The sequence below is a fragment of the Saccopteryx bilineata genome, chromosome 1 (assembly GCF_036850765.1).
Source record: "Saccopteryx bilineata isolate mSacBil1 chromosome 1, mSacBil1_pri_phased_curated, whole genome shotgun sequence".
Taxonomy (NCBI): Eukaryota; Metazoa; Chordata; class Mammalia; order Chiroptera; family Emballonuridae; genus Saccopteryx; species Saccopteryx bilineata.
Genome location: NC_089490.1, coordinates 241,909,320 through 241,935,370, shown reverse-complemented (window position 1 = coordinate 241,935,370; position 26,051 = coordinate 241,909,320). Strand labels below are relative to the sequence as shown.

The window sequence follows — 26,051 nt, the reverse complement described above, 5'->3', positions numbered from 1 at the left end:
CCAGGCTGTTCTAGGATTTCCCACTGCAGCTCACTAGGTGCTCTTGTTGTTTGAAGCTGAAGATCAATGTCTGAGCTCTAACACCTGCTCCTCAAATGCAAGTTATGAATGCCAAGGAGACAAGGTGCCCTGTGTGTATGTGTGCACATGTGTGTGCACTCAGATATGTAGGTTGGGAAGCACAAAGTGGTTGTAGTTCTGCAATAAGAAGTTAGTTGATATTTATTGACTAATGTAGGTAGGTGTCTGAAGTCATACACATGGGAATACAAAGAGCTCAAAGACATTTTTTCTTCATGCCCCATCAAGGCACTGAAATTGAGTTAAAAACTGTCTTCCATCCTTGAAAATACAGCCTGTTATGGACTAAATGTTTGTGTCTCCCCACATTCATATGTCAAAATCCTAACCTCCAATGTGACAGTATGAGGATTTGAGACCTTAGGGAAGTGATCAGGTCAAGAGGAGGGAGTCCTCATGAATGCAATTAGTGCCTTTGTGAAAGGAACTCCAGTGAGCTCTCTCAACTCTTTCCACCATGTGAGGACACAGGGAAAAGTCAGCAATCTGACACCCAGAAGAGGACCCTCATCAGAACCCCACCAGGCTGGCACCTTGATCTCAGACTTCCAGCTTCCAGAACTGTGAGAGAGAAATTTCTGTTGCTTCTGATCCTTCCAGACTATGCCACGTTGTTATAGCAGCCCAAACTGAGGCACAACCTGACTACATTTTTTAAAGTAGAAATAATAAGATAGTGATACAATTATAGAAATGTAGTATAGTATGGAACATCTGTAAGTTCAAAAGTAATAAGTCAATGACTGGTTCTTTTTAAAACTGTGAGTGCCATCTTCACATCAGGTGCTTCCTCCCCTGCCACAGAAGTCTCTGGGTAATGGTCATGCCCCCTGCCCATAGCAGGTGTTTGAGAATGTACCTCAGTGTGAGCTGCTCTGTTTGGTTATAAATTGTATTCATGTACTGCTCCACAAACACATTTTGAATGTTAACATTTTCCATCTTTCTATATATTTTATAATATATAAAGTAAAAATTAAATAGAAAAAGAAATTTGAAGAGTTTCTTCCCATCCTAATAAATCTAGCACATTGCCTATTCCTTGTAACTTTTCTGTTAGATTCATTAAAACTTTATATTTTAAAACATTTTAGCATGAAAACTTAAATATACATATGGAAAAGTAGACATGAACATAAAATAAATTCCAAGTGATCATCACTCAAGTTTAATAATTATCTATGTATGGCAAATCTTTTTTTTTTTTTTTTTTTTTTTTTTTTTGGTATTTTTCTGAAGCTGGAAACGGGGAGGCAGTCAGACAGACTTCCACATGCGCCCGACTGGGATCCACCCGGCACGCCCACCAGGGGGCGATGCTCTGCCCATCCGGGGCCTCGCTCTGTCGCGACCAGAGCCATTCTAGCGCCTGGGGCAGAGGCCAAGGAGCCATCCCCAGCGCCCGGGCCATCTTTTGCTCCAATGGAGCCTCGGCTGCGGGAGGGGAAGAGAGAGACAGAGAGGAAGGAGAGGGGAAGGGTGGAGAAGCAGATGGGCGCCTCTCCTATGTGCCCTGGTCAGGAATCGAATCTGGGACTCCTGCACGCCAGGCCAACGCTCTACCACTGAGCCAACCAGCCAGGGCCGGCAAATCTATTTTCATCAATACTTCTGATATCTTCTTCACCCAAATTATTTTGAAGCCAGTTACATAAATAGAATAATTTCATTTTTAATACATTAGAATTATATTATACTCCACTTAATTAACATAAAATGAAAGAAAAGAGAAAGGAGAGAGAAGAGAAGAAGGGAGAGAGGGAGAAAGGAAGAAAGGAAGCAAGAAAGCAAGGAAGGAGCTACTGAAAGAAGACAGATATGAAGGAGGTAGAAAAAGAGTAACAGGGTTTGGTTATTATTATATTCCTGTTATTGCAAATTCAGCTCAAGTAACAAAAGTTTGATCAGGTGCAAGTTAATTTGCTTTATTTTGGAAATAATCCCAGTTAATAAGTATTTACCTTCAGAGTTCAGTTCTCCTGCAGACCCATTGACCCCAATTCCTGTGTACTTCAAACACTTTTAAATGAAATTCAGACTCTCTAGGATCATTTGATCCTGCCCAGATGGTGAAAATCATGGAACCAGAACCACTGAACTCTGAGTTTCTTTGCCACTTAAAACAAACAAAATAAAACTCCACAATTTTTCTGATCTTTGGTTTTATTTTGTCTTGTTTTCACTTTGGCCAAAAGGCCTCAATAAAGATAGAAAAAAGTGTAAAGCTGTAAAGATGAAATACCTGCACTTAGGTATTTCAAATGATCAAATTTTACCCATAGGAGAATAATCAGGTAACTTTCCTACAATCTCAGACACAGATAATCATTTCCTATATCACAAATACAAGACCCCGTTCTTGTGGGCATTAGATGAAAAGAAGTGGGTTTATCTTGTGCTGAGGCCAAAGCTGTTTTACTAATTGACCTTGGACTCTGCTGACCTCCAGAGGGAGCCAAATCTGAGGCCCATCTGCAAAAATAAGGGCCAAAAATCAGTCTGAACTGCCAAGGCAAAGTTTGTGGAGTGAGCAAGATTTTTGATAACCACGACCAAAAGTTTGGTCTTCAATGAATTAAAGATCAATGGTAGCAACTCAGATAGGGAGCCCCTTTGATAAGTTAGCGTCTTATCATACTGAAATATTTATGAATGCAGTGATGTCTGGAATGCTTCCAATCCAATGGTGAAGTGAGAGGGGAAAGTGGCTCTTATGAAACAGTTTTGAAATGGAGAGCTATTGGCCAAAGAGTAAATAAAAACTTCCAGTTATAAGAGCAATAAGTGTGATTTAATGTACAGGATGGTGATTAAAGCTAATGATACTGTGCCATATATGTAAATGTGGCTGAGAGAGTAGATCTTAAACGTTCTCACCACACACACATCCTGTGACTATGCCACAGGATGAGGATGGGGGTTAATGCTGTGGTGGTGACCATCCTGCTTTATAAATGTATCAAGTCAACACATAGTATACCTTAAACTTACATATATATATGTATATATGTGGGCATTTACAATGTTCCCAGGGTAATTATGGTACTCAGCCAGGTTTGAGAATTGAGGGCCTAGATTTTCAAATACACCCCCAAATCCTACTTAGATTTTTTATTTTAAATCTATTTCTTGCCTGACCTGTGGTGGTGCAGTGGATAAAGCGTCTACCTGGAAATGCTGAGGTCACCGGTTCGAAACCCTCGGCTTGCCTGGTCAAGGCACATATGGGAGTTGATGCTTCCAGCTCTTCCCCCCTTCTCTCTCTCTGTCTATCTCTCCTCTCTCTCTCTCTCTCTCTCTCTCTCTCTCTTTCTCCTTTCTCTCTCCTCTCTAAAAATGAATAAATAAAATTAAAAAATTAAAAAAAAACAAAAAAAAATCTATTTCTTTCTCTTCAGTCTGTAGTCAGAGACAACGCAGAATAATCTTTCCTTTCCCAGGTCTTCATAATCACAGAATGAGTGTTGAATAATTTCTTTCATTGCTTATCAAACATCTGTTTCATTTGACAAATGAAGACACAAACCCAAGAGATGTTCACTACCTGGGTCAGGGTTACACGGTGCAGTAACAGGAGTCGCCAGTCTAGAAAGCTGGCTGCTTTAATCTCTATGGTCTATACCACTCTTTTTCCTGTCTTTCCCCACAGGTTTACATCCATGTGGAAGAAAAATAGAGGCAGGTAAGGGTCTTCCCTGAAAAATCAGACACAAATAAAGGTAAATGTAGATATTAATCCCTAAGCAACATTTTCTCAGAGAGAAAGGTACAGAGTAAAAAAACTGAAGAGACATATAACCAGATACAATGTGTGGACCTGTGAATCCAAATTTGAACAAAGTGTAAAAATAAAAAATAAATTATCAGGCATCAGAAAAATAACAACACCTGGATATTTAATTACATCAAGCAATCATGTGTAATTATTAAAAAGATGACAATTTAATTATGGTCCTATTTTTTAAGTCCTTGTGTTTTAGAAATACATACTGAAATTTTATGAGTGCAATGATGTCTGGAATGCTTCAATTCCAATGGTCAAGTGAGGGGGAAAGTGGCTATTAAGAAACAGATTTGATTCAAGGTTGCCCATGAGTTGATAATGATTGAATTTAAGTGAGCGGTCATAAAGCTTATTATTCTTTCTGTATATCTATATCTATAGCTATATATATCTATATCTCTATATATCTATATATATAAATTCTCATTATAAAATATTTTTAAAATATTCTTTTCTTTCAAGGGCTGGCTTATAGTTTTGTGGGTTATTTAATTTACCTAAATAATAACAGGCTCATTAGTGAGGCCCACAACTTGATGGAACATTAATTGCTTTCATTTCTTCAGGAATAATATTCCACAGCCTTCCACCATGACCATTGTGAAGCGGGAGATAAATTCCAGCCACTTAAAGCAAAAACTATGGTTCTCTAAGAACAGGAATCTCTTACAAAGTGGCTAAATACTTCTACAACCTGTTACACTGTGAGGGTCCTAAAACTGCTCTACACAGACTATTAAAATAATGAAAGCAGTTTAATAAATCATTTAAAAAATATGAAAGAGCGACCAGATTTCATTGAGAGTTCTCATAGCTCAGAGTTTGCTGGGGGAAATCAATAATTGCCTCAAAATAAAATGAGGATGTCCATCCTGATAGGTCTAGGAGGTAAATTTCTAGTTAGGGTGTCAGGTTGAGCACCAATTTCCAGATATGCACAGGAAGCGGCAGGATACAGACATTAAGGCTAAAGAGCTCTGCCTTTCTCCTTTATTATTGCCCACCACCTCCTTTCTTAATCTACAAAGAGCTGTGAATCTTGAAGGACAGGCTCTATCAGCATTCATCATGACTTCACTTAATGGAAAGGTATTTCGGGGTTATTTAAAAAGATTAGTAAATATGCTATTATTTAAATGAAATATGAGCTGTTTTTAGTATTTCAATAAAATGCGCTTTTTCAATACATACACACACATACACACACCACTGGAAATAGCTTTGTCTTATGACCTAGAAGTAGCAATAGAGAATCTAAGGGGAAGCAGAGCCAGACCTCAGGAAAGATAATGTGTTGTGTGTTTTTATTTCTTCCAGAACTCCAAATAGTTACCTTGGCAGGCAGGCTGCTCTCTAACTGCCCATCTCGGAAGAACTGAAGGTGTTTACAGAAATTGGAAGTCCTAGCGGTACATTTCCATGAGCTCATTATTAGTTCCAGTTCTGCCCTTTAGATGTCGTGTGTACTAGTGAAAATCCACGCGGCATAGACCCCTGCTCTGAGCTTTTGTTTCAATTACACACAAAGCAGCAGAAGTCGGGTATGGGATTACTGTAACGTCAGGAAATCTCTTGAGAATCCCTGCTTTGGTCACTGTTATTCAAAGCAACTCCACTGTCATTTCTTGCCTGCCTCTTTATGCTAATGAGCCCAGCCCACCGGGCTCCTCCTCCTTCCAGCCGCCCTTAAGAACTGTTCACTTTCTGCTGTCACAGAGGGTAATTGAGACCAGGCTTAGAAATCACTTGATTTAACGCAGCACTTTTCCCTCTCCTGTCTATATTACTCTAGCGTTCCTCTCTAAGTATATGGGGTATTGGATTGCATGGCAGCAGGAGGAATGAAAAAATGCCAAAACTGTGTAATCTGTCAGAAATAGTTACTCTGTAGGATTTTACACTATAAAGGGGAAATTTTCAATATGCTTTGAAATGAAAGAATTTTCTGTTTTCTCCAAATGCATTGGCATATTTATATGTAGAGGCAGTTATATTGGTAAACATTTATTTTAAAAATCATGATGAAGAGACACTTGGAAATTTATTAGAGAAGTAAATGTTTCACACACAAAGGCAAGATCTGCACGTATGTCTGTGGTTCTGGGTGTTTTGTGAAGACCATTTTAGGTACCTGGGCCAAGGGAAGGAAATGACCCAGTGATACAGGAGCCGTAGTGACACTCCCAGTATCATGTCTGCTCTACAAAGAGAAGGCAGCAGCCACCTGTTCAACGGTTTGCACACCTGTAGATGGAAGCTTCCGGAGGACCAGCAACAGCAAGGTGAGTCAGTCAGACTAATGAGGTGTGTGTTCTCTGATATCCTGGCCATTTGCATTCCTGGAAGAGTGGTGGGCTAGGGACTTTCTGGTTGTAAAATGCTTGACAACCTTCCATTTTAAACTCCGAGAATAGTCATAATAGTGATGCATGAGAATGGGTTACCTTGCATCACTATTTGTTTTTAAGGGATTATGGAAGACTATCAAGAATGCGTATTTCTTGGAGCTGTCATTCTGAAACTTATGTGCTTAACCCTCTAGATACTGTCATTTTTCTAGAGTATGATAGATTTTGTGTAATTCAAAAAACGCATCTGGGCAGGGCTGAATCAGCTACAGAGAGAATTTGCTGAGAGTAGCTTTTTGTTAGCCTGGAACTCTCTCCGCTGTCCGACCCCTAATCATGCACTTGTAGACTTAGAGTGTAAGCTTACTTGTGTCTGTATCTTTTCCTTATTCATCTGTGGGCAAAATGAATATCTATTATTGGCTTTTTCCCTTCTATGGTCCTGGGAACAGCTGGAGTCAGACAGGGAAAAGCATTGCCTCTCACATGGTGAACACTCACTCAGACTAAGTCATCTCCCTTGCAGCCATTTTTACCGTCTTTTTAAAATTTGAAGTCCACTGTCCAGCCAGCCGCATCAGTTAATGGGCTGACAAGCTGGTCCTGCCAGTGCATTCTGTCAGGGACAGCAAAGGGCACTTGTAGAACAGGCTGGGTGCTGTCACAGATGACATCATCACCCCTCAGAGATGAAGGATTTACCCCAGACATATAACTTATCCTCAATAACTTGTGATGGATTGATCTATGTATGAATCTAGGCTACGAGATCTTTATTTATTTTTCCATGGACACAGCTTTAGATTTCAGTGGCATGCAAAGTGTTGGCTAATGAACTGAAACCTCCCATTTCCAAGGTGGCATTTGTGCACTAACATTTGTGGGAATGTGTCAGGCCATCTCTCTGCATGTGGACCTCATGCTGTGCAAGGATCAGCATAGTGTGGGTAGAAAATACTTCGTCTTAAATGAAAGCACTTTAAGACCATTCTGTGCCATCAGGGCTCCTACAAATTATTTTGAACCAACTTCTTTAGAATGTAAAGTCCTGGCATGTGCCAGGGTTTAATCACAGCACTGCAAAACATTCTTGCTCCCCTATCAGAAGACAATCCTGACTCATCAGAGGTTTCTTGTTTGCAGTTCATTTTGTTTGAAATGTTTAAAGCTACCCCCCCCAATTGCTGATATAATATTTGTTGTATGAGATTTGCTGGTAGAGCATAAACGAGATGTTAAAAATCACCTGTGAAAGTCACCAATCAAAGATATTTGCTGTTATCATTTGAATGTACAGTCTTTTAGCATTTTTTTCTATGCACATTTCTATGACTCTTCTATTGTGTGATATTTAAACAAAAACAGACTTTGTACGTAGTGTTTTGTAAACTGCTTTTGAACTTGACAATGGCTCATGAGTAAATTTCCATGTTACTATATATTCTTCTACAACCTTATTTTTAACAGTTGTATACTATTCCTTCACGTTGGTGTAGCAAAATTCCTTTAGACAATTCCCTATTTTGGGGCATTTCTTTGATTTCCCATTTTTTACAATTACAGACAACACTGTGTTTAGCATAAACTAATGGATAAATCATTGCAGAGTTTGTGGAATCACAGAATATGCATAGTTTTAAGTTTGTTTGTTTGTTTGTTTGTTTGTTTGTTTGTTTTGGCCAAAAGGCCTCCCAATTAGCTACATAGGAATATATTCTCAGTATTTTGCATATTATTTTAAAAGTTCTTTCCCAATTTTATAAGTGGAAAATGGTATCCCCCTGTTGTTTTAATTCGAGGCAGACTGTTTTTTATGGTCTCTCCCTTACCAGCCATATCCAAAGAGGCCTGGAAATATCATTACGACATACTTCCCAAAATACCAACAAGACTAAATGTCTGGTCTCATTTCTCAGACTGAAGCATTTGTCTAGAATGTTTTAAAAGCAGCCATATTCTTCCACAGCCGAGTCTCAAAATATCTGCCCACATAAACCACAATACATAAAGTTTTGGAGCACACTAATGCAGCCCAGACTGACAATTGACGGCTATAAGAAACATCATCTAAATATTTGCATTGACAAGTGACCCTGGGCAGTGTTTGCTGTGTTGCTAAAAAACATTCCAGTTACTGTCCTGGAGTTTAAAAGTACTCATTCAGAGCAGTGGTCCTGACTTTTACTCTAAGCTATACTTGTTCCTTGCTATTATGCAAAGTTCAGAGAGGTCCAAGGCATCAAAGCTGTTTGTTTCAGAGGTCTGACGGAGGACTCACTCACAGAGGCATCCTGGGTTCATAGCACTAGCATCCCACCAAAAAGACCAAAGTTCCAGACCATGATTGACACTGAACTCCTCAGAGGTCATGGCTAGATTCAGCACACATCTTTTCTAACATTCCTTGCTTTATGCTGAAGTATTTTATGTTAACTCTGAGGTACTTAACTCTTTCCACCTAGTCACTTACAAAAATGTACTTTTGGGGTGTTGATATAGATAAAAGTCACTCATTCTTCAGCAGTAATTGGGGCTATGACTGCGCCAAGCACTGGTCCAGGTGCCGGGGGTGCGCGGCCCTGAGCTGTGGTTCTGGTCCACATGGAGTTGAGCTCTAGGGCAGCAGGTGCTGGATAAGCATAGAACAGACTCCAGGAGCCTCCTCTCCCCACTTGGTGCTGTCTTGTAGCTTCTTCTGTGATATTTAAATCCATTTATCTGTGTAATTGTTCTGAGACCACAACTATAAACATTGATTTACATGTCTGTGAAGCTTCAACAAAGCTCAGTACACATTACATGAACTAGGCAGATGTAGTTATTCTTATGTTTTATAGTCTTTAACATTTATAAAGTGGTTCCAGATACATTATCTCATTTCATTCTCACAACATCCAGGTAAAGTGGTATATTAGTCAAGGTTCTCCAGAAAAATAGAACCCATAAGATGTGTGTGTGTGTGTGTATATATATATATATATGTATGTGCGCGCACACACACATAGGTAGTTAGAGATAGAGAAAGAGAGAGAGAGAGAGAAATTTATTTCAACAAATTGTCACAGGACTATGGAGGCAAGCAAGTCCAAAATCTGGAGGTCCATACAGAGAGCCAACCAATGTCACACTTGAAGTCTAAAGGTGGTCTGCTGGCAGAATTACTTCTTGCTCAGGGCAGCTCAGTCTTTTGTTCCAGCCAGGCCTTCAGACCTTCAGCAGGCTGAATGAAATGCACTGACATTATGGAGGGCAGTCTGCTTTACTCAAAGTCCACCAATTTCAATGGAAGAAGACCTACACATATATAGCTGTTTTTATTCCACCAAAAGGGAGCCTCAAAGAATCTCAAATAGCATTTATTCTATATGAAAAGTCATTACTGGCATTTGAAGGCACATATGGGTAGAAACAAATATAGACCATTTAAAAATAACTTTAAAATTCATATTTTATTAGACTTTATTATGTTCAAACTCCCATGCTTCACAATAAGCCTCTCTAGTAAGTGGCACATATGTGAAGATTTGGAAAATATATATAACGACTTGAACTTCATTTTTTCCACCTCACACTCATTAGAATGGCTACTATAAAAAATAGACAATAACAAGTGTTGTAAAGAATGGGAAGAAATTAGAATTCTTATGCACTGTTGATGGGAATGTAGAATGGTGCATCTTCTGTGGAAAGTTGTATGGCATTTCCTAAACTACTAAAAATAGAATTGCCATGTGATCCAGCAATTCCCTTCTGGGTGCATAACCAACACAAGTGAAAGCAGGGACTGGAATTCATACCCCAGTGCTCACAGACGCACTATTTACAATGGCCAAACAGTGGAAGCAACCTGGAAAGCTATGCAGTAGTAGGAGAGAATGAAGGATTGATGCACGTGACCTCACAGATGAATCTCGAATATGTATGACCCTTTGGAGGTAAAGATAGGAGGCTGGCCCTGTGGGGTGAAGGACCAAGATGTTGGCACACCTGGAACACACACCAGTGCTGCTACTCATGGGCTAACATGCTTTAGCTCTAGCATGCATTTCGATCCTTACTGATAGGCTGTGTCATGGAGGCCGTCCAATGAGGATGTTCAAGTCCCACTGGGAGACCTACATGACCCCATTCAAACTACGATTCTGCGATGTGCCTGTAATATTTCCCTCCTGTTGTTTCTCAGTATTGTACAAGTTCTCTGAGAGCAGCAAACCAGGTTTATCCTTAGGACCACACCACAGTGCCAACATGTCACTTATGAACAAATTGCATTTATGAAGTGTTTGTCATACGACAGACACTATTTTTAAGCACTTTACATGTGTTACCTCATGATATAGATAACGTCGTGACCTCACGGTGGGGGTCTTGAAACAAGATCCTAATCCTAGAAGCCCGGTGTCAGAGTCTGAGCCTTTAACCCAGGGGTCTCAAACTCAACTCAGCATGTGGGCCGCAGAGCAAGATCACAGCCGTTCGGCGGGCCGCACTAGGTCTACAAAAGGCAACTGTTATGCTACACTTTTCTCACTGCAGTTGAAAACAAAAAAAAATCAGTACAACAAGCACAGTTATACATGCAGTTTACTCAGTGTCACAAAACGACCAGAAACTGTAGTTCGCATCACAACTGCTGTTAACTAAGCTAATATCTAGCTAGGATGCAAGAGAAATGAAAAATACAAGTAGGCCCCTAGGCTTACTTAATTTTATCCAAAATATTTTGAACTTCGTGGATTAGTCTGCGGGCTGCACAAAATTGTTCGGCAGGCCGCATGCGGCCCGCAGGCCGCGAGTTTGAGACCCCTGCTTTAACCCGTGCTCATGTCTTCTCAAGCAGCACAAAATACATGTTTAAGGAAAAGAGATTTGGAATTGGGAGACATTGCAATCAAGCTTCTCCACCTAGCCCATGTCCTTGGGATCTAGGAAGGAATTTAAAAATAATGTGTTTCTTTACTGAACAGGAAGTGATACTTCAGAATTCAATATATGAAGCTATTTATCAGCCACTTTGACTTGTGAATAGTCTTTGCGGAAAATAATTTAATTCTATTTTGTGTCAAAATCACCTCTTTAATTTTAGCAGTACAGAAAACACTAGAGGATCACTTAAATGAACTCTAAGAGATATCATTTTAAACCTATGCGTGTACCTGCTCAATATTTATCTTCAACATGCCAGGAAAACTAGATTATGTATCAATTTCCTCCTCCCTCAGCAAAATGGAGAGACTCATTCTAACATATGGAAGCATTTTCACACTGCAAGTTATTCTGAGGGGAGAGTAGTGATTTATAAATGCTGTCAAGTGAAATATGTATTTTCAAATGGTACTGAATTGACCATGCATGTCTCAGGACACATTCTGCATCTTTATTACCCAATTGGCATAAATAAAGAAACGCTGTAGAGAAAGAGCAAGGCAGCTGTTTCTGGCATTTTCTATCCAGAGAGCCCAAGTTTGCTACTGGTAAACATATTGAAGTAATCACAGATTACAAGTGATTGTATCACAAAGGCACATAATTTTATTTATAGATAAATCTAATAACACCTTCAAATTATGGAGAAATGAATATGCTCTGTCAAAAGTAATTCATTCTTCTGAGTTATTTTTGCCAGAGACTGAAAAGATTTGACAAGATTTTTAAATGACCAGACTGACCATGCCACTGGCCTGTTGACCTTCTCAAACAAACCTCTTTAGAGTCAGAATACAAATAGAAAATGGCAACAGTAAGTGGAGCACCTAGCAGTGTTTACAGATGGCACAACCCAAGTTCAGGATGACTTGCACAGCCTTGGACCCCATCTCGACCAGGCTGGCCATGAAAGCAGGAGGACTGTCATAGCCTGGGCATATCACAGCTTCGAGAGAGAAGCCCCGACAGTCATTTCATTCACAATGCAAGCCAGGAGGGAATTCTTTTGTTTTTGTTTTTGTTTTGTTTTTAAACAGGAAAAAGCATGAGATTTGAAATAAGCACTCGCTCACATGGTTTAGTCCTGGATCTCTAAATGTTAGCTGTGTGCCCTTGGGTACATCCTATAAGCTTAAAGCTTCAGTGCTCTCATGGCAGAAGGGTTTAATAACTTACCTCTTGTGGATCAGATCATGTAATAAGAAATGCAGCTCACTGAGCATTTCATAGGTGCCAAGCACTGAGTTTAGCGTTTGACCTACTTACCTTGTTTAATTCTTACAACAACTCAGTGAAGTATGTCTTACTATCCCCATTTTACTGATGAGGAAACCGAGCTTGGTAGGATCACATGAAATGCCCAGCTCACAGAGCTGGTAAATTGAGGAGCTGGAATTTCAATCTATGTCTGTTTTTGTGTCAAAGCTTAGGTTTTTAAAAATAGATGTTCTGGGCCCTGGCCGGTTGGCTCAGCGGTGGAGCATCGGCCTGGCGTGCAGGAGTCCCGGGTTCGATTCCTGGCCAGGGCACACAGGAGAAGCGCCCATCTGCTTCTCCACCCCTCCCCCTCTCCTTCCTCTCTGTCTCTCTCTTCCCCTCCCGCAGCCGAGGCTCCATTGGAGCAAAAGATGGCCCGGGCACTGAGGATGGCTCTGTGGCCTCTGCCTCAGGTGCTAGAATGGCTCTGGATGCAACAGAGCGACGCCCCAGAGGGGCAGAGCATCGCCCCCTGGTGGGCATGCCGGGTGGATCCCGGTCGGGCGCATGCGGGAGTCTGTCTGACTGCCTCCCCGTTTCCAGCTTCAGAAAAATGGAAAAAACAAAACAAAACAAAACAAAAACAGATGTTCTGGTTCTTACTAGCCATCCATTTAGCCACTAATATACACTGCTCACAAAAATTAGGGAATATTTTATACTTTTATATTCATTTTGAAATATCCCCTAACTTGTAGTTAAATTCGCTTTATAAAGGTAAAGTATGATGCAAATATAAGTTTTTATATTAAGCCTGTACATAAAAGAAGCATCAGGGGATATCATCAAAGTCTAACTTCTCATACTACTTCTTCAGGTCGTATTAAATTAAACATTTCAAAAGGCCAAAGGGTAAACATTGTTAAGAGGAAAGAATAAAATAACTTAAGAAAAAATAAAATAATATTTAAGTAATTAAAAAATAAATAAATAATTCAAAAAGTAATGTTTTCACATTGGAACAGTAGTAAAATTTAATGGAGTATGCTGTGATGTCTATTAAAGAGTCACTCATCACCTCACCCCAATATAAAGCACACTGAACATGATGATCATGTCTTTTGGGATTACTTACAGAACACTTAGAATTTAAAACCATTTTCTTCATCATCACTGCATTTTGATGGAAAGAGTGAATTAGCCAGATGTTCTGTATCAAATAATTTTGTTAACATTCTCTGTATTTTGAATCTATGAACTTCTCTATTTATAAAGACATTAGTGAAGTAAATGACTTTAAGTAATAAGAATTTTTTTCAATTGAATTACTGCTGCTGCAAATCTTCAGATTCTAAAATGCAAATGCAGTGAATTCACTGGTCAATGTGACTTCACATCTGACTGGATTATAAATTAAGCAGCAGAGTGTGGAATTGAGTTTGGGGTGAGAATGGACCCAACACAATTTTTCAGGGGCTTGGGACTACTTCCAGAAGGGTAGCAAGTCTTATGTTTGACACAACCTCTGAATCTTTTTGCTTCTTGCACACATCAAAGCCTTTTATTATCTCTATGCCTTGGTTTTTCAAAATTTTTCTGTGTCTAGATCTAGACCAGCATGTAAACTAGTGGAGGGAAGTGTCTAGAGTCTTTGGAACCTTCTATGAATGAACCCCTTGAAGATTATCAGCATGAGAAAGCAGATGAATTCAGAAAATGTGATGGTTTAGATCAGTGGTAATCAACCTGGTACCTACCACCCACTAGTGGGCATTCCAGCTTTCATGGTGGGCGGTAGTGGAGCAACCAAAGTATAAATAAAAAGATAGATTTAACTATAGTAAGTTGTTTTATAAAGATTTATTCTGCCAAACTTAGCGAAAATCTGACATAAAGTATTTGGTAAGTAATTATTATTATATGCTTTAACTTGCTGTAACTCTGCTTTATAAGTTTTATAAAGTAAAGTTACTTCTCTACTTTATAAATCACCATTACTGTGGAACCAGTAGGCGGTTAGAAAGTTTTACTACTAACAGAGATACAAAAGTAGGCGGTAGGTATAAAAAGGTTGACTACCCCTGGTTTAGATGAAGCTCTGGGTGATGATGGGTATAGTCATTGGACTGAGAGATAGTTTTGTCATCTTCAATTTCCTATTCTGAAATTATTTCTATTCTAAAAATGAGTGATTTCTTTGTTAGCATGGTATTGAGGAGACAAGGAACAACTTTTTTTTGTTTTATTGTAATTTTTGTCTCTAGTGTATGTTTCTCTTTTTTAATGTTTAAATTTTATTTAGAAAATTAACTTTAACAGGGTGACAAATGAATCAAAACTAGAAATGCTAGATTTCTTAGAACTGGCATTTTATAACTTCATTTCCAACAAAAACTTAAAGCAGTTCAAACAATTTAAAATTGGATTTAAAAGATTGACTGAGGCCCTGGCCGGTTGGCTCAGTGGTAGAGCGTCGGCCTGGTGTGCAGAAGTCCCGGGTTCGATTCCCGGCCAGGGCACACAGGAGAAGCGCCCATTTGCTTCTCCACCCCTCCCCCTCTCCTTCCTCTCTGTCTCTCTTCCCCTCCCGCAGCCGAGGCTCCATTGGAGCAAAGATGGCCCGGGCGCTGGGGATGGCTTCTTGGCCTCTGCCCCAGGCGCTAGAGTGGCTCTGGTCGCAACAGAGCATCGCCTCCTGGTGGGCAGAGCTTTGCCTCTGGTGAGCATGCCGGGTGGATCCGGTCGGGCGCATGCGGGAGTCTGTCTGACTGCCTCCCCGTTTCCAGCTTCAGAAAAATACAAAAAAAAAAAAAAAAAAAAAGATTGACTGATTTTCCCCTTTTAGTCCAGATGCTGTATTTATTAAACACACTTGTATTTATAGCACACAAAATTTGTTATAACTTAAGCAGGGCTGGCATCATGCCAGCAGGGTTCATTCATCTTGTGTCTCAAGTTGAACTAGTGCTTTGTGAGACAGTCTGGAAACTTCCTAGGCCAACTGCCTTTGTTTCCCGCTGGGGTTCTGATTATTTTACCTTCAGGTCAATACGAGGGATCTCATAAAATAGACTCAAGATTGTCCCTTCACAGTTAATAATGTCATTCTGTGGCCCTACCACACCTTTCTGTAAAGACATAGTTTTTTTTAGAATTTGGTGGGCAAATTACTGTTTATTTCATTTCTTTTGCATTTTTACAGAATTCCTCTGTATATGGCTAGAAATAAGTACAGAATATTTCATGCTGGTGGTTCTCTCATGAACTGGCCGGGATTCCTTTTCCTTCTGGGCTACAATGTGTCCTTTCTTAAAACTATCTTAGAATATTTTCATACAGTTTTGATTTTTGTCTGTTCTTTTTCAACAAATCAGGACTGTGATTCAGATACTTTGTGTTTCCTCAACCTGCTAGGATTTATCTGAATTTCCTACAGAAGATATCATTGTTTACAGTTGAGATTTTAGATGTTTTACATTCTTGTTGAAGAATATAAGTTCTATGACAAAGGTTTTTTGATGCAGTTTATGTTTCCAGGCTAAATTTTTCTTTGTAATTAACCTCAAGCAGATATATTTACTAGAAATTTTTGAATAAAGTTAGATTTCAGACACATTATGAAAGCAAATATTTGCATTAGAGAAGAATTCATTAATTACTTCAAGCAGAATATCTGAATAATTGATTTTAATATCAATTTTGATATTTCATTATTCTTATTACATGTTTTCTTTTTAAGTCTTTCAAGAAGTCCTTGACTTCACCTTCCATTGAACCATAGTAATCACAGTCTGTAGGCTGAGTACTAATTATTTTCTCACTAATTGTCGAGTTTCTCAGAACGTCTGGAGGTTTGGTCACTAACTGCTATCTTCCGACAGAAACCTGGGGGACCGTTTCTCAAATGTGTGTACAAATCATCAGAGGGTCCTGTCAAATGCAGATCCTGATTCAGTAAGTGATGCCTAAGAATCTGCATTTCTAACAAGGTCCCAGTCAATATTGCCAGTCTGTCTTGACCACACTTTGAAGAACAAGGATCTCTAATGCTATTTATGTGCTATGGCCTGAATCCAGAAACTTCCTGATACTAAAAAAAGAAGCAGAATATAACAGATCAACAAGGGGAACTGAGAAGGGAACAAGGGGTAAGAATAAGGTAATGAGTGAAGGGAAAAAGAAAGACCTTTGAGGAACAAAAAAGGCACTTCTTCCAGAACTGACAAGGTAGCAGGACGACTGCACATCACATAGGACTGGGGAGGATGAGGGAAAAGGGATCTCACTTTTATTGAGGGTCTTCTTTGCAGATAGATAGACTGAGAGTTATTCTGCTTTATTCCAAAAGGGTTTAAAGAGGAAGCTATTCTAGGGGCTCTCATATGCACACATTGTTTCAATCCTAACAACCCTTTATAAGTATATCATACCTGCAGAACCAGATGAAAAAGGCTAAGGCTTGCGGTTACTTTGTTTTTAAACACCGCTCCAGGCCTCTCTTGACCTCAGAGTTCTACCGCCATGCCATGACCAGAAAGCTGGACACAAGTGAGGGCGGAGGACGAGGATGGGGACACACAGGACAGCGCTGGAGCCTGTGTGAGACCGTGCACAGGGAGAACATCAGGGCAGAGGACGTGGCAGAGACGCATGGGCAGGTTCAGAAAGAAAGAGACAGAAACACGCAGGGCCCGCCAGGGCTGTAAGTCAAGCAGCAGGTGGGCCCTCTGCACAGGGCTTGTTATCCCCCTCCCTCCTGCCGGGGCTCTTCCACAGCCTTTTTGGCCCCGCTAGCTAGCGGAGTCTGGGCCTTTCCAGTGCGGAGAACTCGGGTTTCATGCCCCCTAAAACGACAAGAGCAGCAAGCAGACGTTTGCTAGGCTCCAGGTGGGAGGGACCGGGTAGCAGAAACTTGAGACCCCTAGAAGCTGCTTGTACCCCACATCCCCCGGGACTCTGAGCGAAAGGCATCTCTTCTGCCTCCTTTTCCTGGAGCTGCTTTCCACTCAGTAAATCCTTTCAAACATCCTCCATCAAGAAGGTTCACCCAGTTACTTTCCTCCATGAAATAGGTCTGTTTGCCAGAGATCATCGAGTGCCAATGAAATATGTGGAGATACAGAGTACTTTACCACCCACCCAGAATTTGGTGCATATTAGAATAGGGGGGAGAATTATATTTACTGTTAACACTTTGAATCCTGAAGACCCAAGCTCTTACATATATGCACAATTTTCTCTCTGAATTCTTGTCTGGGGACTTGGGGGAATGCGCTGGTGAAAGGCAAGGGCATAAATTGCCTCTCAAATGTGCATTCTGAGCTCAGTGAGTTCCTCCTGCTCACACCTTTATTTCCCACTATCTCTATGCAAAAACCAGTTGGGCCTAAGAAATAAGATACTGGATGCCTGCTAGGCAGTGTAACTCAATAAGTCTATTTTTGGCAAGGAGCATGAGATTTGTCCTTTAATTATGGGCGTCTGACATTATAATAGGAATTATTTTTGTTTTTAATTTTTTTTTAATAATTTTATTTATTTATTTATTCATTTTAGAAAGGAGAGAGAGAGGGAGAGAAGAGAGAGACAGAGAGAGAGAAGGGGAAGGAGCAGGAAGCATCAACTCCCATATGTGCCTTGACCAGGCAAGCCCAGGGTTTTGAACCGGCAACCTCAGCATTTCCAGGTCGACACTTTATCCACTGCGCCACCACAGGTCAGGCTGTTTTTAATTTTTAAAGTTATACATATTCATGTGGTTTAAAAGATCAAATGGTTTTACAAGATTTTCTAGGGGAAAAAACAGCCATTTTCTCCTTGCCCCTTTCTCTGCTCTTTCTTTTCTTGATCTTCTGACCAAGAAAAAACAGCATCCAACTCCCATAGCTTTCTTTAGGTGTTCATCTCTGGATTTCTACCTATCAGGCATTTTAGTGCAATTTCTTTATATATATGTTTAGACATTACTGACTGACAACGATAGGACAATTTATATCCCTTCCCAGATTTCTCTGAACCCTATCATCACTACCAACACAGCTGCTCCCCACTCTCTCCCTTCCTGTCTCTCTCGGTTTCAAAAATTAAAAATAAATAAATAAAGATCTTGGCCCACAGCCTACTTCCATTATGGAGCAGAATGACAGGTGAACTGAGTACATTGTGCTTTTTCTTGTATATAATGGGTACTTAAATGTATTTGAGATACTTAAATATATTGTGAATGAACGTCTTCTCTTAATGAAGTAGTTCAGAAAACAACAATATCGGGATTCATTAAATGCTACATGAACCTTAAAACAGGCAAAACATCAAGAATGAATCTTTAAGGGTTTTAGGTGTTCCTCCCCATTCCCTCATCTTCATTCCCTTTCACAGAAGACTGTATTTTAGACTTTTAATTTCTCCATTTGCCTCAAAAAAAAAAATCATAGCTGCAAGGTGAACAAAGAAATAAAAAACACAGTAGTTGACTCTCTAGAATTTAGACTAGCCTCTTACTTCCTCCCTCTCTGTCCCTGTCCCTGCTGATCCCTTCTCCACACAGCAAGCAGAGTGATCTTCAAAGAGAAAATGAAGATCAGAGTGAATCATTCCATAGCTTAATATCTCTTACTGGCTTCCCGTTTTTCTGGGAATAAAAGGAAACTCCTGGCACAACCTACAAGGCCTCCCAAAGCTCCTATCTCATCTTCAGCCTTAATTTGTACCACTGTCCCCTCTCTCTTACCTTATAAAGAGTCTTATACATAGCCACCCCTCAGTACATTGTTGTTAAAGAAGTGGGTTTATCAATAAACATATTAAAGAATAAAGGATACATTTTTTAAGATATATTGTAGTTTCAAGGACTTCACTTGAAATTGTTAATTTCCTACTGGGTCCGGCGTGAAAACTGGTATGAACCCCATGGCTTGATACTTACTTTGGCTTTGTCTTTGGAGCCCAGAGGATTGCTTGGGAGAGGGGAGAAATCTAGAAGCGAGTGGAGGTGAGGACTATTTGCTTTCTCACTAACGCGCTGGGCCCTGTTGGGGAGAGAAGGCGCTGCAATGAGGCTAATATACCTTCAATCAGACAGTGTGTACCTAGGTCCTAACACAGTGGCTGGCACAAAAGAAGATGTTCAATAAATATGTGTTGAGTTAATGAATGAAAGTGGCTTTCCTACTTTACCATATGCCTTCCACGCTGCGAATAACACTTCGTGACTTTCTCCTTAAAGCTGCCGTTGAAGATCGCTTTTGCCCATGGTTAGCTGAATACTTTGATAGAGAGAGAGTCATGTTATTTGTCTAGGGTTAGGCCAAGTTGTGCTATTTTAAGAATAACTAACCTAAGTCCACATCAGAAGTGGCCCATTCATTATTCTAATTCATAAGTATGTCCCCACACATTCACAAAGACTATTTCCTTTCAAAATCACTAGCAAGCTCCTTTCTTAGATCTCATGGGATTGCTGGAAAGGGGGTTTGTTTGAGAAAGCACACAGAATTGAACTGTAGTTTTACAGGGCTGGGATTGCCCATATGTTATGAGCACATTGTGCTGGGGGTCACTTGGCAGAGGGGCAGTAAGCATTGCACTGAAAGCAGGTATCAACTTCGCATGGCCCCAGGAGCTTGGCAAAGCTGGCAGAGTGTGTGACACTCTCTTATGGATTACACTGTGGGGAAGGAGAACCCCTTTCTGGCATCTAAACAATGTGATTGTCTAGTAGTTCCTTGAACTCAGCTAGAGGTTTATTTCTTCAGCCTAGGGATGGTAAATTATCTCAGCTTGTATGACAGGACGGAATATTGGTAATGGCTTCTGGGAACCTACAAAGAGAAGAGTTTTGAGGTCATATTTGGGCCCATCAAGAAAGTACTGCTGTAAGTTAGCAATGTTAGGTATGAGTTTTCAAATGGGGGTTGGTGGCATACCACATATTTAATATCCTTTTTTGTTTCTTTTGTTAAAAATCTAAGTACCTGTAATTAGGTCTAAAATCCATTTAATCTTCACATAAATTCTGTGAGGTAAGTACTATTTTAATCTTTTTTTTTTTAGCTGAAGAAACTAAGGTGCAGAGAGATTAAGTTTCCTAAAGTATAAAGCAATTAGTAGTATAACATATATTTGAAAACATGCCCACCTAACTCCAGAGCCCAACTTCTTAAGAACCATTTTCCCTAAGAATTCTGGAGTGCAGATATTTAAAGCTGTTATCACTCATTTACACCCTAAATAGTTTCTCTCTATTGTCCTAAGATAGGAAAATTTAAAAGATTAATAAGATTGCTAGGGCTGAAGATAAACTTCAGCTACTTTATAACACTAAGACTGATTCTTAGCCTAAATATTGGAAACATGACTTAGTATATGACTACTCTAGTCAAGGAAATATGAATTATTTCTAGATCACTTTTAAGGGTGGACTGCAGGACATCTATATCTGGAGATTGAATCCAAGTAGGAGTACTATTATCAAATGAAATTTTTCACCCCTTGGAATGTTTTATTCTAAAAGTAAAGAATGTTAATCACTGTGTCCTGGTGGGATTCTAAAGCCGATAATTATATTTTGTTTTTCTTAAACTTTTAATTCATGTTCCTTTAATGGGATGATCTATTTATGGAAATATATTATTATTATTTTCCCCAAGTATTTATTTCTGTGATGAACTATTAAAATCATTTGTAAACATGCAATTTATAATATCCAAGCAAAACATTTTGGATTTTGCCCAAAAGCAGAAAAAAATACAAACAAAAAAAAAAATCTTCAATTGTTTTATTTGGTATTAATTAGACTTGTCAGAATATGATTTCATTTCTTGCCTGATCTTTTTCTTTTGCAGAAAAATCTGTCATTGCTCAACCAATATTTGTTTTCAAAAAGAGAGAACAAACTTTTAAGGTAAGATTAGGCTACTTTTCTTTATTTGATTTTTACTTTGACAAAGAAAATTGTATTTCATGAAGCTAGCTATATTAAATGACATCCCTACTGAATAAGTTTATTCTCTTAGTATTTACTTAACAAAAGAATGCCTCCAGAGTATTTATACAGTAGAGATTTACTGACAGCAATTTGGTTGAAATGGGAAGTCTGTGGCCTTGTCTCAAAGCTATGATATTTTTATACTAAATTATACATTTTTTTGGAGTGACTTAGAAAAGTGTGGAACTGAAAAAGATTAGGAAAGCTAAGGCTCCTCATGGATTTCCACCACCAATCCAGCCTAAAACTGGGTATTAAATACTTTGTAAACTATGGAATATTATTCATTTATTTTTTACTTAGAAAATTAAATTTAATGGAGTGACATTCATCAATAAGAGTACTTAAGTTTTAGGTAAACATTTCTATAGCATTTGAACTGCTGATTCTGTTGTGTGCCCATCACCCAAAGTCAAACCATTTTCTGTCATTGTATATTTGTCCCTCTTTACTCCCCTGCCCTACCCCCAGTAACCACTTCATTTTTATCTATGCCTATGAATCTCGTTTATATACCCCATCTATGTGTGAAATTATATATTTTTTTAGATTTTTCTGATTTACTTACTTCACACAGTATAATGTTCAAAAGGTCCATCGTGTTGTTGTAAATGACATTAATGTCATCATTTCTTATGGCTGAGTGGTATACCATTGTATATATGTACCACACCTTCTTCATCTAGTCCTCTGTAATATATTATTTAAAAAGGAATCTTAAGGACCCTATCTGGTTTTTTTCAACATCATACTAAAATCTCTTGCTTTGAAAGACAATCGATAACATTAGTAGCAGTCACTTTACCTTAATTAGTATTTCCTTGTTTTTGGTTCTTGCTTATGCAGGGAATGTATGTCACTACCCACAAAACTAACTAACCAAAGAACTCTTACCCTCAAGCCCTTGTTGAAAAATCAGATTCATGGGCCCTACCCAGGGTCAACCACTTCAGCATCCTGAGAGCTGGTGTTTCAAAAGCTCCCGCAAGGGATTCTGCAGTCGCTGAAATATAAAACTGCTCTACCAGACTTGGCTTTTTTTGAATACATGCTTAGTGAGTAAAGGTGAGCAGCTTGGTCCTGGCCTGGCAGAGGAGACCTGGCTTGGAGAATTCTCTCAGAAAGTGACGGGGTGATGGACAGTTAAAATGGTGGAAGTCTGGTGTGAAAACAGCCAACAGCTCTCATCAGCAGCTTTGTTTCCTTCCAGAGACCCGCGGAAGACGCTCTGTATGAAGCTGCAGAACATGGTAATGATATAGACTTTGTATTTCAAAATCAATCTTACACAAAGAAAATAAGCAGGCACAAGCAGTTTGGCATGTGGCATGGCCTGTGTAAAACGTAATGTTTCTTTCTCGTGTTCAAACATGAGAGTGTTCTGTGCTCACACATAATAGGGCGTACAAACATTATGTTATAAAATTGCACACTGGAAATTTATATAATGTCATTAACCAGTATTATCTCAATAAATTTTAAAAACCACAACAGAAAAATGTAGCTTAAACTGCATTAAAACTCAAAATGAAAAAGCAGTTTTATTAAAACATGAGGAAAAAATTCTTCATAACAAAGACAGTCTGAGGAACTAATCCAGATGAAAGGATTAATCTGGACCATCACAGATGGAAGACTGACAATCACATGCTATTCAGGACTGAATTCTAGACTGGGGAGAAAAATGTTATAAAGGACATTATTAGTCAACGGACAGAGTTACTTTTGGTGGGTAGATAAGAGTATTACATATTATGTTGAATTTCTTGAAGTTGGTCATCATACTGGGATAATATAAGAGATATACTTATTCTTAGATAATGCACATTGAAATATTTAGGTATGAACGGCATAATATACACAGCTTAATCTGAGGTGATTCTGAATAATATGTATATAGACAGAAACTGGTATCAAGTGAGGCAAAATATTAACAATTGGTGAGTCTGGTTAAAGGGCATTAGACAATTCTTTGGACTATTTTTCCAACTTTTTGGTAAATTTGAAAATATTTCCAAATTAAAATAAAAGTAAAAACAAACATGAAAGTAGTCTGGTTTTTGTTTTGAGAGACAACTTGGGAGCCCCTAAGAACAGTGGTGTTAGCCACTCAAAAATCCCATGATTCTCTGCTGCTTTGCCTCAACGTAAAAAAAATTCGCTACACAATCTCAGAATTCAATTTCTTGCTGCAACTACTTGTTTCTGATGGCTTTATGCTAGGGTGATATGACTTATCAGTTCATAATCACCAAGCTATGAACCCCATTATTTAAAATTGTGCTTTAAGAGTTAACATGCTATCAAATGATAATTTGTGTAGACAAAAGGAAATGCTATTTATCTCCCTATATTATAGGTCGAGGATAATTTGTTATTGAAAGCAATTTTACCCTTCACATTGAATTTCTTGCAGAATGTAATGGTTTTTCCAGAAAGCGCATACGGTCTTCATCTTTTTCTTTGCACACTACAGATTCTCAGTTCCGAGGAGGTAGGTAGAGTGTTTGTTGACTGTCGGATGTTCACTGTTATGTGTATTTTGAGTATAAAATTTCTAAGAAACTTTTCAAATGAATAATTTTTAAAAATCTACCCACTGGATGGTGTTTAAAATACATGGCTCTAGCCTGACTTGTGGTGGCACAGTGGATAAAGTGTCAACCTGGAAAGCTGAGGTCACCGGTTCAAAACCCTGGGCTTGTCTGGTCAAGGTACATATGGGAGTTGATGCTTCCTGCTCCTCCCCCCTTGTGTCTCCCTTCTCTCTCTCTCTCTCTCTCTCTCTCTCCTCTCTCAAATGAATAAATAAAATCTTAAAATAAATAAATATAAATTAAAAAAATAATAAAATAACATACATGGCTCTATGAAGACAACAGTCTATAAAATGAATTGTATAGCAACTACATTCAATTGATCAACATTGAAGAATCACTGAAAGGACCAAAGCTAGCAATGGCTATTTTAGGTCATGGGATTGCAAGTGATTTGGTTCCCCCCCCCTTTGTATTTTGCTATGGTTACAGAGTTTCTGCATTCAGTCTCTATTAGCTTTGCAGGGAAAAGGGCTACTCTCTCCTAAGTAACTGTCTACTTAAATAAATAGATGTCTGCCTTTTAAAATGGCATTTTATTCTAAGAACTTCATCATAAGACTACTGCATTCTGAGTAAACTAGTGATGTAGTTGGCCTCTTTTCTCCACTCAAAGCACTCCAGTGGTTCCTTTTGTGATTGATTGCGTTGTCCTCTGCCCTGTAATGCAGCTATTCCTGTTTACGTCTGTCTGTCTCCTCCACTTTTAAGTTCCTTGAGCCTGTCTTCATGCCCGATAGAGTCTCTTAAACAGAGTGAGCACTCAAAATTTACTGAGTTGAATAGAAGTTCATTTATAATCCCTACCGGATGCACACTTTATTTTTATTGACAAAATACAGATTTTTTTTTCTAAACAAGTATGTAGAAAAATTTCTGAAACAGCAAAAAATCCAAATCAAAAGAAACAAAAAGCCACTTCCTAATTGACTTCAGTTTGCAATCTGCTTTTAGTGTCAACCTTGTCCCAGAAGCGAATGAGATCATCATCCTTCACTGACCTCCCAACCTTCCCCCCTACTGGCCCAGGTAATAAAGAGTTTCTAGAACCTTAAGCCTGACACTCTGACTTTTCAAAATCCATTCTCATTAATGATGATCTTTCTTTCTCAGGTACTATAAAATGCTGACATTTTAGTGGCATATGAAATAGAGGATTTAGCAAAGTATGTATGGAAGAATACCTTAACAATACCACAAATTCAGACATGATATTTGTTTATTATTGGTGAAAAGTTTGAGCTTGGGTTTTTTATTTTTTTAGAATTTCATATTTATGATAGCAATATATTGTATAAGGCAGCCCTATAGAATAACTTTCTTAATTTTACTTATTTTTGTTCATGTCTATGGCTTATAATATATATATAGTATTCCAAATATACAGCTATGCTTTAGATTCTTATTCTAAAGTTTATGGTTTAGATTTATATTTTAAAGTTTAGAATATAATTTTTTGTATTTTTAACTAATTAAAACATTACTTATTTTTAATTTGAAATTAATTATACTTTGCTAAGTAAAACTATTTTATTATACTAAAATCTTTGAAATGGTTGAAACATTTGCTACATTAATATGATTTATATTCTTGTGTGTTTTTGCTTCTACTGAACAATCAACTGCCTTTTGCAAGTGATGCTTACCACCAGGAATGAAAAATACAAACTTTTTCTGAATTATTAACTGATCTCCATCTACCTGGGAACCGCCAAATTTTCAAATTAATGAATTTATGTTTTTGTTAATCATTCTATGAATGATTAAGCAACAATTTGTCAGACACCTTTCAGATACAGAAGAGATGCTTTCTAACTTAAAAGGCCTCCTATAAACCTCACTGATACCTTACAGACATTAAGAGGAATCGGGGTCCTAATCCTAGAGGATTTGTTATATTGTATTTGTGCATAAAGCAAAGGGATGGTTTTCAGTTATCTAGATCAGTGGTCCCCAACCTTTTGTTTAATGTCAGAAAATATTTTCACAGACCGGCCTTTAGGGTGGGATGGATAAATGCACAAAATGAAATTATGCAACTGGCATAAAAACTGTGGTATTTTTAAATATAATTGTCGAACTTACGAGACAAGCATCAAGAGTGAGTCTTAGACGAATGTAACAGAGGGATT

The 26,051-nt window shown here is 38.6% G+C and overlaps 1 protein-coding gene across 2 annotated transcripts in view; it reads left to right on the top strand.

The window, feature by feature from the left end:
- The first annotated feature begins 5,590 nt into the window (after positions 1–5,590).
- Positions 5,591–26,051, top strand: part of RANBP3L (RAN binding protein 3 like) — a 41,722-nt gene continuing 21,261 nt past the window's right edge. For both annotated transcript variants that reach the window (XM_066239848.1, XM_066239838.1), the window contains exons 1-5: positions 5,591–6,147; positions 21,180–21,238; positions 22,533–22,572; positions 23,739–23,816; positions 24,874–24,948. In XM_066239848.1, the coding sequence (XP_066095945.1) occupies positions 6,057–6,147; positions 21,180–21,238; positions 22,533–22,572; positions 23,739–23,816; positions 24,874–24,948 (343 nt within the window). In that variant the 5' untranslated portion in view covers positions 5,591–6,056. The remainder of the gene's footprint in view (positions 6,148–21,179; positions 21,239–22,532; positions 22,573–23,738; positions 23,817–24,873; positions 24,949–26,051) is intronic.